Source organism: Sminthopsis crassicaudata, chromosome 3, assembly GCF_048593235.1.
Source record: "Sminthopsis crassicaudata isolate SCR6 chromosome 3, ASM4859323v1, whole genome shotgun sequence".
Lineage (NCBI taxonomy): Eukaryota > Metazoa > Chordata > Mammalia > Dasyuromorphia > Dasyuridae > Sminthopsis > Sminthopsis crassicaudata.
Genome location: NC_133619.1, coordinates 635,438,074 through 635,453,795, shown reverse-complemented (window position 1 = coordinate 635,453,795; position 15,722 = coordinate 635,438,074). Strand labels below are relative to the sequence as shown.

The following is a 15,722-nucleotide window of genomic DNA, read 5'->3' as shown; positions in this document are numbered from 1 at the left end:
CAATCATCAGAGGCAGGAGCCACACTCAGGTCTCCTGTTGCAGCTTTTCCCTTCTCTTGTGGAGCCCAGTAATTCCCAATGGCCACAGTAAACACTCAAAAGTCCGCCCCTAAGACTTATCCCTGACTTACTTTGCAAAGATCGCCATGAGTTTTTTTCTGTTTCTTCGTGGTTCTGAATCTTCATCAAATTCCTCCATCTCTTTCCCCAAAAAGACCTCCTGGTGAAAGTCTTTGTTCAGGTGCCCGTCCATCTCCATCTTGACGCCATTCAGGTGGTCTCGGGGCAGGATCTCATTCTCATCCTTGTCAGCTCCTTTCTCCTTTAAGGCTGAGTTGTTCGCAGGCCTAGCGTAAACATCCATGAGGAGGAAAACAAACAGCAGAGACAAGTAGACGGAGCCTAGGCTGCAGAGAAAGGCCTGCTTGGACACCATTTTCTTTCAGCTCTTTAATACGACCTCAAGTATCTTCAAGGAAGGATCCACTGAGCTGTCAAAATAAAAACAAGACAGTAAAGCCCCCAGAAGAAGCTTAAACTGGCCTCCTGAAAAGGGGCCACGGTCAAGTAGAGACCCATCAACAGATCCACAACCAAGCCCAGCTACACGCTTCCAAAAGGACAAATCTATTTTGCCACTTGAAGAGTCAGTCTCTGGTTTTAAACTCTTCAGACAAAGAGCATCCACTGAGCCAGAGTCAAAAGCAGAAACCTCCAGGCTTCCTCCTGGGGCCTACCTCAGCTAAAAGAGCAGGGTCAGGCTCACTCCTGTCACTTTATCCCAAACACATTGTGTTTATAGCTAGCACTCTTTACCCAGATGCCATGGGAATGCTGGGCAGAGCCAAGCACAAGTTATTTACATAATGAATGCTAAGTGCTGGCTACAAAACCTTTCCCCACTGCCCCTGGCTTCCAGGGACAACGCTGAGCCAGGCCCCAGCCAGTTGGGAGGGCTGCAAGCCCAGGTCAGGAACCGTCCTGTCCCAAAAGGACCAAGTGCAGGTCACAGAGACTGGCTTCCTGAGAATCAGAGGGAGTCACCAGGCTGAGGAAGTCATGGCTCCTCCAAGGACATGGAAATGAGCTACAACAACAACAGCTGTAAAGCATTCATTTTCACTATTGGAAACTTTCTTTTTTGTTTAAAAAAAAAAAAAAAAAATTAAGGCAAAGTACATACAATGTCTACAATAAATATCTTAAATAGTTTTGAAGGGAAATGGCTACCAAATCTTATACTACCTACAGCAGTTGACCTTCCTCTCTCCTGTCTCTGCTACCAACTAGATCCATCCATCCATCTAACCATCTATACCTTAAAGCACCTACTATGGGCCAAGGGCCAGGTCTCCATCAACTCAATTAGATTACTGCAACCATCACCTAATAGGCATTTCAGGAGGTATCTGGACTAGGAAAAGCAAGGAAAGGATGGAAGACCAACACAAAGCTGACCAGTAGATTCCCTGAATCCTCTGCCCTAAGGGACTTTGCTCTAAGCCTCTATCAATACAGTTTTTATCAGAAGTTCTCTATTTCTAATGATGGGAACATCCAGAAAAGAAGTGAACAGAAAGAGGAAGATCAGGGGCTGCTATGGACAGCCTGGTGGCACATGCCCATAATCCCTGCTGCTGGGAAGACCTAAGTGGGCTCAGACACCTCAGGGAAGAGTATTTACCCTATGTCTAACACCAATCAAGTGAGCCTCTGGGAGCTAAGGTGACCAGGTGGCCAAAGAGCGAGACAAACAGAGGCAGGCTGGAAACCTGGAGGCAGTTAGAGTTTCTGTGCCCATCAATGTGGGGATCAGGCCTACATGTAGCCACGATACTTCCAGCCAGGGCAAGACACCAGTCATATTTCATTTTGTGACAGGGTTTCTAAGCTGGTACAAGCAGGGAGTATTATCAATACGGTTCACCCAAATCTTAAACCACTTGATAAAAGTATCTCATACAGGTTGTTTTGTTTTTTTTTTCATCATAATGACATTTTATTTATATACATACACACACACACACACACACACACATATATATATATATATATATATATATATATATATATATATATATATATATATATATATATATATATATATACCCATATATTTTAATTTTCCATTTCCTGCCAGAAGCCCCCTTCCCAATTAGACACAAGGACCCCCTATATTGAGAACTCCCAGGACAGGATGCAAATCAGCCTCTTCTTATGTTTTGCAGGGGTGGAGATTGCCCAAGTCACACAGATAGGATGTGTCAGAGAGGCTTCTGGATCCTTGTTAACTAAAAATAAGAAATAAAAAGGGAGCAAAACAACTACAGAAAACTGGCCAGCACAACAGCCAAATCCGAGACCTCTCCAAAGAAGGAAATGCATTTTCTCTTGTTCAAGGCCAGGCGTGGTCAGTTATCATGGCGCTGTTCAGTTTTGATTTTTCCATTTATCTTATGCTACTCTAACAGGAAAAAGGAGAGATGCTGACCAGACAGAAGCACAATTAGATGGATCTCCAATAGGCTGCTCAGAGAGCCACCATCAACAATGATTCCACATCAGCTTGCGAGATTCTCTGACAACAGCCCAGGATCTCTGCCCAGCCCTTTATTAGCAAGCTGGATAATGTTAGAGAGCGTCTTACAAAAGCTGCAGTCAGCTTGGGAGCTAGCTAACACATTGGGTAGGTCAGAACTTAAAGTGACAGGCCAGAAGGGTGCACTAAACCCAACAAAGAGAAAGGATGGGCACAAGAAACCGGGCTGGCAGAAGCATGGTGGGCAGAGTTGGGGCTTTGAGGGGATTGCAAACTCAATGAGCCAGTCAGGTAATAATCATTTGAATCTGCATTAGGGAGAAAAGGCCAAAGCCTGATCCCTCCTCCCTGCCCCCAAATATGGTCCTTGGAGTGCTATGTTCTTCTGAGCAGCATTTCCTGACAAGCTAGAGAACATCCACAGGAAGACAACCAGAACGGTGAAGGGCCCCAAATGCATGGAAGTCCCTAATAGTCCCAGGGATAGCACAGCTCCTTTGAAGCACCCAAAGCAGGATTCAGCCCCATCCTGTTTAGTCCCTAAAGGCAGGAGGAGGAAGTTGCAAAAAAGCAAATTTATGCTTCATTTGAGAGGGGGTAAGGACACAGCAGGAATAACTCACTAGGACAGCGGTCCTCAAACTTTTTAAATAGGGGCCAGTTCACAGTCCCTCAGACTGTTGGAGGGCCGGACTATAGAAAAAACAAAAGCTCACACTCTGTCTCTGCCCCTCAGCCCATTTGCCATAACCCAGCGGGCCGCATAAATACCCTCAGCGGGCCACATCTGGCCCACGGGCCCTAGTATGAGAACCCCTGATCTAGGAGCTCTCTAACATGGAATGGGCTACTCTGAAAGCAGTGGAAGCCCCCCCAAAATATGTACTGTGAACATGACCACAACAGGCCCCTTGAACATCAATGATTCTACAGATTTGGGGAGCTGTATATCCTAAGCCAAAAGACAAAAATTCAGAGCTTGCCCCTCTGACTGCAGTTTTAGATCTCTCTGTGCCCACTCAAAAGCCCCTTTTTCATTCCAGCCTAGCAGGAATGAAATCCAAAATCCACATTTTGCTAATTTGAAAGGAGGGAGGCAACTAGAATCCCTAAATCTATCAGAGACAGTAAATTCAAAAGAAGTCCTGAAGTCCCAGCAATCTTTCCTATGAAAAAGATTTCACAGGCAGATGTAGCTAAAGGGAAAGTTCTTCCAAAACAAAAATTACATTCTATTACTGGCATGTGCGTTCCACTTGGAACTGTTGTAACATCAAACTAAATAAGTAATTGTTCCCAACCTCCTTTCCTTTATTAGGCTCCCAGCACTGTCCTGAGACAAACACTTGGAAAGAAATGGTATGTATTCCTTCCTGACTTGCTACAAATTAACAGAGAATGACACACACACACACACACACACACACACACACACACACACACCCTCTATCCTTGGCCCTATGGTGTTGAACCCTTTAGTCAATGGATCTAGGTCTCTACCTAAGTATGCTGATCTTATGTGAAGATCACCCAAAACAAAGAGAAGGGGAAACATGGCTTAATAGCCGTTATTTCTTTAGGAGAAAAAAAAAGGAAAAAGAAAATCTGGGAATTTTAGAGACTTGCAAGCTGCCCAAAAAAGCCGACACCATTTCCAGCAGCATCAACAATGCTTTTTTCTCTATTAGCTTTAGTTCCCCCCCCCCCCCTTAGGAGATTCCTCCTAAGAGCAAGTCATGTGACTCGCTGACACCTGGGGGACTGAGCTGAGCCCCTTCCACCCCCCCCACGGGCTCAGAGGAGTAGTGGGTCAGTGACAGAAGTTCCTGACTCAGCCTCCTCAGCTCTGGCCCAGCTGCACTGCTGATTTCTGACTTCTTCCTCCAGGCCCCATGCCAGGAGCAGCATCGAATCCCTCTTCCAGCTTCCCCCATCAGGACAGGAGCTAGCATTTTCTGAATTTGTATCCCTGGCACTTTGTAAATGTTTAATTACCAACTCACTACAGGCCTGCTCGGGAAGGGTAATGTGGGTCTGCCAATCCCAGCTCGCTCCCTGGTTTTACTGGCCAGTCCATAGGCTCCCCTTCTGATGTCTGAATCTTTCCTGCCATTTGTGAAATTCTATGTATCCATCCTGCCCGAAGTAACTCAGAGCTACTTGAGACAGCTGAAAGGGCTGCTCAGGACGCCCTGGCTTCTGCGAACTGCGTTCTCTCTTCGGCATGTTACAAACTACTTCAAAATGTCTATGGCTGATACAGGCGGCAAGGCCTGTCACAAGCCCTTGGACAACAGTGATGTTACTAACTTATGGACGCCAGAGGCAACAGTGGCCCTCCCTCCGGTGGGAGCAGACACTGGGGTCGTGAGTACACTGGACCTGGCGGCGTCTGGCCTGCAGAAGGCCCGGAGGGGCAGATGAGGACACGTTTCTGAAGGACGAAGAACACTCTACAATTCACCATAATAGCATAATGACAACAATACGAAGGGGCTGTGGCACTCTCTTGGCCTCTCAGGAGCTATGCTATTATACGCAGTCATTTTGGGGAGGAGGTTTTGCCCAAATTACTCTGACAAGAATTCAAGGAAAGACGGTATAAAAGTTAAAATAAGTAAACAAAAAGGTCATTGCAGGAAAGCGGGATCACCAGGTGTCCCACGGCAAAGCTGCCGAGAGACCAGGCAGTAACAAACAGCTGCCCCGAGTGGAAGCCCCAGGCTGAGGGCTGGAGGCCGGAGGCCCACGTGCCAGGGATGTCAGAGGCTCCGAGCGGGAGGCGGCGGACAAGATGCGGGGCAAGCCTCTCCCATCGGAGCTCCGGCCTCAGAATGTTCCTAAAACAGTGATTCTAGCTCCCAGTTCCCAGGTAGGACTCTCCTTCTCCCCTTCTCCTCCCCTATGACCTCAGCCCCCTTACCCCTCCGACATCTGATTCCCAAACTCAGGACTCCTGGGGTAAGGAGGGTGTCACTTCAGTCAAGGCCCAACTCCCTGTGACCAGCTGGGCAGACACACCCAAGGGCCCTGTCTTTCTCCAGCCCACTTTACAGATGAGGAAACTGAGGTAAACAGGGTGACATGACTTGCCCAGGGTCGGAGATTTGAGCTCATGACTTCTTGGTCACTGCCCACCCCCCACCTGGACAAACCATTGAACTCCAAATCACCTCGTTTCCTCGACCACAGAGAGGGGATGGCAGCACTCCTGGCCCCTCCCTTCCTGCCCCCTTTGGCACTGCAGGGCAGCTCTGGTTGGCACCACTGGCGCACAGCCGCAGCCGACCCTCTGACCCGAGCTCTCAGTCTTCACCCAAAGTCCCTGGGGCGAAGCTCCCTCTCCACCCTTCAGGGCCACCTGACTACCTCCGGCCACGCTTCTCCCACTTAGCTCCCCAGGCCTTCCGGATCTGGGCTCCGGCCTTAGCAAAGACAAGCTTCCCTGCGGCCTCGGTGCTCTCAGGCGCTCCGACCTAGCTCTTCGGTTACGCACTATTTAAAGTGTTTTATTTTGTAAAAGTGAATATTATTTAAAAGTGAAATCCCTTCAAAATCATGAGCAGAACCAGCCGCTAGAGACAATCCCCCAGCCCCCAGCAGGCCCCAGGTGCCGAAAGCCTCGGGTCCTTTCTGTCTCCTCCAGGCCCCAGGGCGTTCTCCCAGGGCTGCGGGAGCTCCTGACTCGGCTGAGATCAGGGTCCCGGCGGCCTCCCCCGTTGGGCTGCTGCACTTTATAAGTGATCCCCGGCGCCTCCCCTGTCTGGGGGCAGTTGGGAACCTCCGCCCCTGCCCTTTCTGCGGGCTCCCAGAGCGGTGAGAACAGAGCCCTCTCCGGAGAACCGGCAGCGTGACGGGGCATCCCACCAGGTGGGCGCTCCTTTGAACAACCCCCCCCCCCCCCAAGAGGCGCTTTCACTGGGTGGCTGCGGGACAACAAGGCCCTCCGGGGAGGATCCAGCCTCTGAGCACGGGCACAGGGAGGACCTGCGGGTTTGGGAGGAGGGGGCCTATGGGGAAGGCCAGCATCCTCCTCCTCGCGCCCTGTCCCCCGATGACGGTCTCCCTCCTTAAGCGCTGCTGAGCCCTTCGCCCCCTCCCCCTCGGAGGGCCAGAGACCAGCGTCCCACCCGTTTTACAAACCAGGAAACTGAGGCAAACGGCAGCTGCCCGGTCTCCCAGCAAGGACGGCCTGAGGCTGGGTCCGGGGACACCTAACCGCGCCAGGAGCCAGGCAGCCCCGGAGCCTCCACAAGCCGGGTGGGAGCCCCGGCTCAGCCCGAAGCACCAGCGGGAGGCAGCCCCCGGACAGAGAGAGAGGATGACCGGAGCCCCAGGCTCCGGCCCCGGGGGGTCGCTACGACGTGGGGGGCTCCACTCGGTCATCCGAGCCCGGAGGATCGCAGGGCGGGGTTCCGTGAGGGGCCCGGACCAGGAGCCCCCCTGGCGTCCATAACACTAAGAGGCAGACCTGGGGCCGGCGCGGGGGGCGGGGCCGGGCCTCGGGGGACAGAGGAGCTCCAGGTCCTCCTAGGAGCTGGGCTCACCCCCGCCGGCCGGCCTTTAGCGGACGCCTACGAGGCGTCGGGCCGGACTCGGAGAACCAGGGGGCGGCCAGGGAGGCCTTCAGGCCACGGCAGGCTGGACTAGCGGACGGAAGGGGGAGGGTGGGAGAGGCAGCTGCCTCCGGGTGCGGCAGTGACCCCCAGCGGGGGAAGAGGGACCCTACACCACGAACAAGTCCGCGCTCCACCCCAGGGAGTCTGGGACTGTGACCCCGTAACCTCCGACGTCCCCTCCCGCAGGGTCGTGCAGTGGTGAGCCCCCGGTCGCCCGAAGAATCCCAGCGGGACCCCTCCAGACCAGACCGGCTGAGAGGCTGTGACTCTGTGACACCCAAGCAGCCCCCAGCCCCGCCAAACCCGACGCTCCGTGATTGGGTAGAGAGCTCCCCATTGCCGAAGCTCTCCCGGAGAGACCCCTCTAGCCTGGACGGCCTGTGACCTCGTGACCCCCGACCCCACACACACTCCCAGACAAGCCAGGCCACCCCAAGGAAGCCACCCGGTCACTCACCGCCCTGAGATGGCCAGGAGCAAAGTCCTCGACACAGTCAACGGAAACCCGCACAGGCCGCCGCCATCTTTCTTGAGGGAAGGAGCGGGGAGGGGCAAGAGGCCGCAGACTCTATGGCTCGCAGCGCCCTCGCGTCGCCATCTTTTCCCCGGGCGGAAGACACCGCAACCTCGGAGATCCTATCACGTGGCAGAGACGTCGGAAGCTACCAGCGTCACATGATTCTCGGGCCCACCCCGCCCTTCAGCCCTGCCACCTCAGCGCGCTCGGCTGGAGGCACGCCTCCACCTTTAGCGAGTTTGCGCGCCCGCCCCTCTCACTTTCTCCTCGGCCGCCGGGAGGGGTGAGCGCCGCCCTCAGGCGCGTCACAACTCCGGATGACAGGGGCTGTGGGAGGCCGTCCCGCGCACGCGCAATAGCAGCGCGCTGCCCCCACCCCTCGGCCCCCCGCCCGCCAGACGCCCCCTCCTCGAAACAGGCCGCGGAGGACAGCGCAGAGGGGGTGCGCGAGCGGCAGGGTGCGATGAACTTGCTGCGGCTCGTGTGCCGGCACCGCACGGCGCTAGCGCTGGCCGGCTTGGCGCTGTCCGCAGGCGCGCTGCTCTGGCTGGCCAGGTGCGCGCCCGAGGACCCGGCGAGAAGCGGCCGCGCGGCCGCCGCGGCGCATGCGCCGGCCGGGGCGGGCGAGCCAGCGGAGCGCGCGTTCCTGGCCGTGCTGGTGGTGAGCGCGCCCGCGGGCGTCGAGCGGCGGAGCGCCGTGCGCGACACGTGGTTGGCAAGCGCGGGGCGGCCCGGGCCTCTGGCGGACGTGTGGGCGCGCTTCGTAGTGGGCACGGCCGGGCTAGAGGCTGCCGAACGGCACGCACTGGAGCGGGAGCAGGCGCGCCACGGCGACTTGCTGCTGCTACCGCAGCTGCGCGATGCCTATGAGAACCTGACGGCCAAGGTGCTGGCCATGTTCGCGTGGCTCGACGAGCACGTGGCCTTCGACTTCGTGCTCAAGGCCGACGACGACACGTTCGTGCGCCTGGGCGCCCTCCGCGACGAGCTGCGTGCGCGCTCCCCGGAGCAGCGCCGCCGCCTCTACTGGGGCTTCTTCTCGGGGCGCGGGCGCGTGCAGACGGGCGGGCGCTGGCGCGAGGCCGCCTGGCTGCTCTGCGACCACTACCTGCCCTACGCGCTAGGCGGCGGCTACGTGCTCGCGGCCGACTTGGTGCGCTTCGTGAGCCGCAACCGCGATGTGCTCCAGCGCTGGCGCAGCGAGGACGTATCTCTGGGGGCCTGGTTGGCGCCCCTCGACGTACGCCGGGAGCACGACCCGCGCTTCGACACCGAGTACCGCTCGCGCGGCTGCAGCAACCTCTACCTGGTGACGCACAAGCAGAGCCCCGACGACATGCGCGCCAAGCAGCGCAGCCTGGCCCGCGACGGCCGCCTGTGCCCGCAGGAGCTGCGCCTGCGCCTTTCCTACATCTACGACTGGGACGTTCCGCCTTCGCAGTGCTGCCGGCGCAGGGAGGGCATCCCCTGAGCGCCCCGAGGGCACGGGGCCGGAGCGGAGGAGGACCTTGAGCCGCGGCAAGGACTCTGAGCCCCCTCGATGGGCCGGGCCGGAGAAGCGGGACAGCTGGAGGAGGATCAGCCCAGCCGCAGCCCCCACGCTGCCCCCTGGGTGTGGCCTGGGGGCGGAGCAGCCTCGAGAGGAGGACTGCGGGCCGCCGCCTGGGCCCCTCCCCCGGGGGGGTCCGCCGCCTTCCCTGCCGTGGCCTCCCCTAGAAATAGGGGCCTCCCGGCTTCACGTTTCTCCAGACCCCCAGCGCGGGCTGAGACCGCCGGGGACGGCGCGTCGGATGTTTGGACGTGGAATGAAATTGATTATTTGCCCTCTCTGAGGTTTATTTATTGAAAGTTGCACGCGGTGGTCGCGGACCTCTTGTCTGAGCCAGGCCCCCCAGCCCTGTTACCAGGAAGGGGAGACAAACTCCAACATACTAAAGTGACCTCTGTTTAGTCATTTATGCCAAAGGAATCAGGACTGTATATGTTCTAGGGTGGGAGTGAATAAATTTTCTCGTCTCATTCTAAACAAAACTAATGCCTGAAGGGAAAAATGATTTTAATGGTTGAAAAGGAAATCGCTTTTTGACCCCCTTTCCACCGTAGAGGTAAAAATACCCCGCCGAGACAGTTCCTTAATCTCTTTCGCCTCTGCGGTTGGGGCGTTAGTGTAGGGGGTAACCGGGTTTGAATTTTACCTTGGAGTGTTACGTTTAAGGGGCCGCTGGCGGGCTCCGGGGAAGGCAGCTCTGTAAATACGGTCAGGGTTTAACTGTGATATATTTATAAATAGTGTAAACGCGGATCCGAGGAGCTTAAACCGAGTGTGAGGTTCCCGGGATTTGAGTGCTAGTTAATGCTTTTACTCTCCATCTGTCTTAACAAAGCTTCACGTTCGCGGGGCGCGGCCTGTCTTTAGGCTCGGAGTTTTATATCCCAGATTGCTTCGTGTCCGTTTGAACTGGCAAGGACGCAGGGACATCCATTTATCTCCACAGTTTACATCTATGTCTCTTGTTAAAGCCTCTCCTTTTAAGGCTCCCTCAGTGAACAGTCACAAGCTCCTCCAGCCAGGCAGGGAGAAGGGCCTCTCTAACGTGGTGGGAGCTGCTGCAGATCCTGGAGAGACCTTCCCACCGAGCCGCGGTTTCCTTTAAAAAACAGAACGAGGTTCCTAGGAAGTGACCCTGGCCGGGGCCTCCAGTGCCTCGTTCTCTTTCCAGATGACTCTAGAACCTTCATTTTATCAACTGATTGCTGAAGTTATTTAAACTATTTTTTAGCTATATTTTGGAGACTTTTTCCTTTGTGGTTTGTACCTGAGAAGCTATTATGCACCTTACTAGACTTGTTAAAACCCACGTTTAAGTCATTTCATTTTTAAACAAACATTAGGAGTGATGAGGATTCTAAAATAATTAGTGTTTCTTGAAATTCCAAGTTTTATTTTTCTTTATAAAAGGAAGAAAATGGTGTAAGAACTTTGAGGCCCTTTCTCCAGGGCAGAGTGAGTGTTACATGGAGGGCCAGCAGTCTGGATGACCCTGGGCAAATGAGTCTCTGTCTCCCTGTGTGCACAGGCAGAGGTGGTGTCTCCAAGGTCTCTACGGCCGAGCTCCGGGAGTCTATGAGACACAGTCTGTGGAAACATCCAGAAGAACCAGTCCGTGTCAGAATCTGAATTAAAAGCTGCTTTCTGCATCCGTTTCCTCTCTAGATTGCCCGACTGCCTTCCTAAGTAGGTTATAAGGAGACTGCTGAAGGCAGCCGCAGCCAAGGCAGGGTTGCAACGACCAGCTCTTGGTCTGGGACACTGGTCGCAGCTGAGACTTTCTTAAGAAAAGGAATGTGAGCATCAATCAACCCAGATGTAGATAAAGGCTGTGTTTGTTTGAAGTAAGCCTGCAGGAATCAAAGGGAGCCTCTTGTTTATCTCATTCACTCTAGTCCTGGGCTAGAGAGAAGGGTTTCTTGTGGTGGTCACAGAGTTCTTGGCTTTACCTAGAACATACAGCCCTAGAACCATACCTAGACTATGGGGAGATTAAGGATTGTGCCCAGGTGCCCAGAGCCCAGTGGGTTTCAGAGTTAAGACTCAAACTCAGGCCTTCTTGGTTCCAAGGCCTTTTCTGTCCATTGTGACCTTTTGCTTATCAAATCTCTGAATGAAGTTTTAAGAATTTTTTTTTGTTTTATATAGATTTGGTTTGTTTCGCAGCAGAGACCCTTTTGAGTTCTAGTAACATATTTGAAAGGCTGTGGACAGCAGGAACACTATTCCATTTATGTCTTGTTTTGTTTAGAAAGATGATGCTTTAGGGGCAGCTAGGGGGCGCAGTGGAGAGAGCACCAACCGAAGTCAGGAGGACCCGAGTACAAATGTGGCCTCAGACACTTAACACGTCCTGGCTGTGTGACCCTGGGCAAGTCACTTAACCCCAGTTGCCTCAGCAAGAAAGAAAGATGCTGCTATTTTAAAATAGAGTATCCACTGTCAGTGCTCCTTAGTTCTAAGTCAAAACTTACAAATCATCGCCTATTTTAATAGCTCCCAGTGACTTTTTGCTTCGTGTGCCTAGTGTCTCCATCAGTCCCCCATGGCAGACCCCTCTTATCTTTTCTCCCCAGTTTGCCTTACAGAAAAGGTTTAGAGAGTGAGGACGGTGCCTTAAAAGCATTGTCCTGGGGACCAAGAATTCACAGCAACAGACAGTTGTATATAACCTTACAATGATATACTTGGATTTAGAGTCATATCTCCACCTATAAGACAGCCACATTTTAGGCCTTCTCCCTTACTAGGAAGCTGCTTTGTTCTGTGCTCTCTCCGCTTTATAAATGAGCACATTGAGAAAAGTAAAGGTTACTTGCCTGGGATCATCCTCCAAAATTAGTGTCAAAAGCAGGATTTGAACTTGGGGCTACCTGGTCACCTTCTTAGTTTAATTTTAAACAACTTTTTCTATCTGGAGAATTTGCTTTATAGCCTGATAAAGTTTTGCCTTGGGCCATTTGTATCGGCACCTTCACTATCCCACTTACATTGGAACATATATTGGACTATACATACTGGAAAGTTGGGCTTTTGGGGTGGCTCGTGTGATAAAGGAGCTAGGGGAAAGAAACGGTCGTTTATACAGCACCTACTTTGTGCTTTACAAATATCATCTGGTCTCAACAATCCTAGGAGGGAGGTGCTGTCCATATCCCCATTATAGCTAGGGTAAACTGAGTCAGATGAATGACTGCAGCTACTGTGTCTGCACGCAGATTTGAACTGACAGCTTGACTCCAAGCCCAACGCTGCCACCTAGCTGCGGGGATGTCTGCCTTACCTGGCCAACCTTGTTACGTTGACTAGCCCTGTCCAAGCAGTTCTCGAGCAGTTCACTGTATGAGGACACTGGGATGGAGAATCCTGGCGCTATAAGGGCAAAAACTGGAAGGAACACCTGCCCTCAAGGAGCGGACATTCTACTGAAGGTAAGCTGTAGTAGTCAGGTAAATACAAAGTAATTTTAGAATTTAGCAAGTGATAAATAAGGACTAGGCCTATTCACCATCCCCCCCCCCAAAAAAAAAAAAACCAAACTAATTCAGGAAGATGAAATAGGATTCCTATAGAAAGTGGCCACCCCTAGAGAGAGTGGAATTCTCTTACTGGGAATCATCCTGGGGGGGGCAGGTTTTGCAAGATGTAACTGCCAATATGGAGGAAGGGGATTGTGGTTGTTAATGCAAAGTCCAAGATTGGGAGGCCCTTTCCAAGTTGGGGGTGACTCAGCTGCTCAGGTCTGTGTGTGACATTTATATTAAGTTTGTAAATACACCATATTTATGGTCTTCCAAGGGTGGAACCCAGACATAAAGCCTACGTTTAGCTGGCTAATGAAACCTGGCTGCTCTTCATTTCCTAATTTAGCCCCTAATTGTGGCTATTCCAACCCCAATATGGGGCTCGATTTTTATAGCAGCGGAGATGCTGCATAAACAAAAAGGTTTTTTTTTTCTTTTTTTAAAAAAAGGCATGGCTTGAGGATTTAAAGAACCCCATTAGTGCTGTCTCCCTGTAACTGCATGTCAGGGGGCTGATTTCCAGAGACTGCCACGGAAGGAGGGGCAATCATTGGAAAAGGGAGCACCATTCAGTTCAGCAGGTATTAATGCCAAGCACCGTGGTGGGGATACAAAAAGGATCTGCCCTCAAAAAGGATCTTTCCCTAAGAAATACAAATGGGTAAAGAAAGAAGTGTTGGCTCATGACAGGGGATCAGGGAAGTCACATAGGAGACGAGCTCTCGTGGAAAGACACCTGGGGTGTGTAAGGGGAAGCAAGAAAGAGCCTGCCTGAAAAGAGGAGGCTACAATTAGAGGGGATTTTATTCTATCCATCGGCAGGAAGAAGTCCCTAGAAGTCTGTCAGGGAAAGAACCTTAGGAATATTGGAATAATATTTTATAATTGCTGGTCCTGCCTCTCCTTATTTGCTAAGAGCCAATTGTCCTAATGTGATTGTCATAATAAGTGCTTGTTGGATTGAACTGGATTGAGCAAACCTGATTTGTCTCCTGGCTGATTGCTCATAAGAAGCCTGTGGGTAGGAGATGGGCACTCCAATGATCTCATAGATTCAGTGATCATCTCCAGTGCAAAGGGTCCAGCCCTGACCTCTCTCTGGAACACTAATCACACATCACTAACTACTTCATGGGACATCCCGAGCTGGATGTCTTCTAGACATTTCAACTTGACCAGAACAGAACTCCTTGTGCCCCAACCCTTCCAATCTCTCTATTACTGGCAAGGGCACCACCTTGCTAGGCTCCCAGAGTGCTCCTGGCTCGCTCTTCCCACTCCAGAGAACTAATCTGAGGCCACATGTCATTGCTGCTTTCCCAGTCCTAATTCAGAGTCCTCACCTTCTCAGGTCTTTGTAAAGTTAAATCTGACCACCTGTCCGCCCTCCCCCCTCCCTCAGTGAACCTCGGGAGTTCCCTCTTACTCAGAGTCAGAGATAAATCCTCTTTGTGGCATTTAAAGCTCTCTGTGACCTGGCCCTATCTCGTTCTTCTAATCTTACACCTGCTCCCCTCTGCGTACACGGCCATCTGGCTACACTGTGTTCCTCATGCACCACCCCCCATTTCCCTTCATTCATCCCTTTGAACAGGCAGCCCCTCCCCCTTCCATACCTGGAGTGCCCCTTCCCAGGCTTCCCTGACTTCGAAATCCAAGGACACCCCAAGGACACCCCCATCCTCCGTTGCAAGTACCTTCCCTCAGAGATGACCTTCCATTAGCCACTGTATGTATCTTATATACAGCATTGTTTGCATGACATGTCCTACAAGGTTGGGGCTGGGTTTGTCTTACTCTGTGTCAATCCGTGAACATTTATTAGAGAAAGGGACCCACATGTGCAACAATGTTTATGGCAGCCCTTTTTGTAGTGGCAAGGAACTGGAAACTGAGTGGATGCCCATCAATTAGAGAATGACTGAATAAGTTATGGTTTGTGAACGTTATGGAATGTTATTGTTCTATAAGAAATGATGAGCAGGAGGATTTCACAGAGGCCTGGAGAGATTAATGCCGAGTAAATTGAGTAAAACCAAGAGAATAGTGTAATAAAAATTTAAAAATAAATTAAAATAAACATTTATTAGGCACCTGCACTGAGCATTGGGGATACAAAAAGGAAGCAAAAGACGGACCCTGTCCCAATGGCACTAATCAAAGGGGAAATACAGCAAGCAAGCAAATATATACAGAATAAGTTATTTTCACGATAAATAGGAAATCATTAAGAATGCACCAGAATTCAGAGAGCTTAGGAAAAGCTTCCTGTAATAGATGGGATTTTACCTGGGATTTAAGGATGCCAGGAAGGTGAGATGAGGGAGAGTGCCTGGTAACCAGTAAGTGCTTAATAAAGTTTGGTGGTTGATTTATTGCTCTAGGATCCCTTCTGTCTCTAAATCTATACTCCTACCCTCTGTGTGGCTGGTGGGGATGATCCCAGGTTGAAGATGGGGGTAGAGTATAAATAACAAAAAGAACAGTACATAGGTAAAGGGAATCAAGAAGGACAAAGTATTGGTAACTCGGTCTACTACCAGTCCAGAGTGAAAGGGGGTAAATGAGGCTGTAATAAGAGCAAGGAACCAGGAAGAGACAGAGCCGAGAATGCGGTTAACATTTTGGTTGAGTTGAAATGCCCCAAGAAATAGTTGGTGATGGTGACTAGTGTTCTAGAGAGAGGTCAGGGCTGGACCTAGACCTGTGAGTCCTTTGCACTGGAAAGGATCGTTGAACCTGTGGCTGAGGACAGGTCTTGAGAAGGACCTCTGTCTGTCTGTCTGTCTCTGTGTCTGTGTCTGTCTCTCTTTCTTTCTCCCTCCCCACTTCCTCTCCTTTTCCCTCTCTCCCTTTCCCTTTCCCTCCTCAGGAAGACCCAAATTTAAATCCAGCTTCACACTCTTAAGAGATTTGTTTCTCTGAGCAAGTTAATCACTATCTGCCTCAGTTCCCTCATCTGTAAAATAGGGAT

General features: G+C 51.9%; 2 protein-coding genes across 4 annotated transcripts in view; one reads left to right on the top strand and one right to left on the bottom strand.

Moving 5' to 3' along the window:
- SDF4 (stromal cell derived factor 4) overlaps positions 1 to 8,258 on the bottom strand; it is a 40,865-nt gene extending 32,607 nt beyond the window's left edge. The window contains exons 1-2 of one of the 3 annotated variants that reach the window (XM_074306622.1): positions 7,616 to 8,258; positions 132 to 491 (exon numbers count right to left, since the gene is read on the bottom strand). In XM_074306622.1, coding sequence (XP_074162723.1) covers positions 132 to 436 — 305 coding nt within the window. In that variant the 5' untranslated portion in view covers positions 437 to 491; positions 7,616 to 8,258. Of the gene's footprint in view, positions 1 to 131; positions 539 to 7,010; positions 7,119 to 7,589 lie in introns of those variants that run through there. The other 2 variants (XM_074306624.1, XM_074306623.1) reach the window with 2 other exon arrangements.
- Positions 8,139 to 9,278, top strand: B3GALT6 (beta-1,3-galactosyltransferase 6). The gene has a single exon (XM_074306625.1). It carries the CDS (start codon positions 8,139 to 8,141, stop codon positions 9,144 to 9,146), a length of 1,008 nt encoding a protein of 335 aa, XP_074162726.1. The 3' UTR covers positions 9,147 to 9,278.
- The last annotated feature ends 6,444 nt before the right edge of the window (positions 9,279 to 15,722 follow it).

Bases quoted from the DNA above. Each gene is read 5' to 3' on its own strand.
- B3GALT6 (XM_074306625.1), top strand. From the start codon at position 8,139: ATGAACTTGCTGCGGCTCGTGTGCCGGCACCGCACGGCGCTAGCGCTG.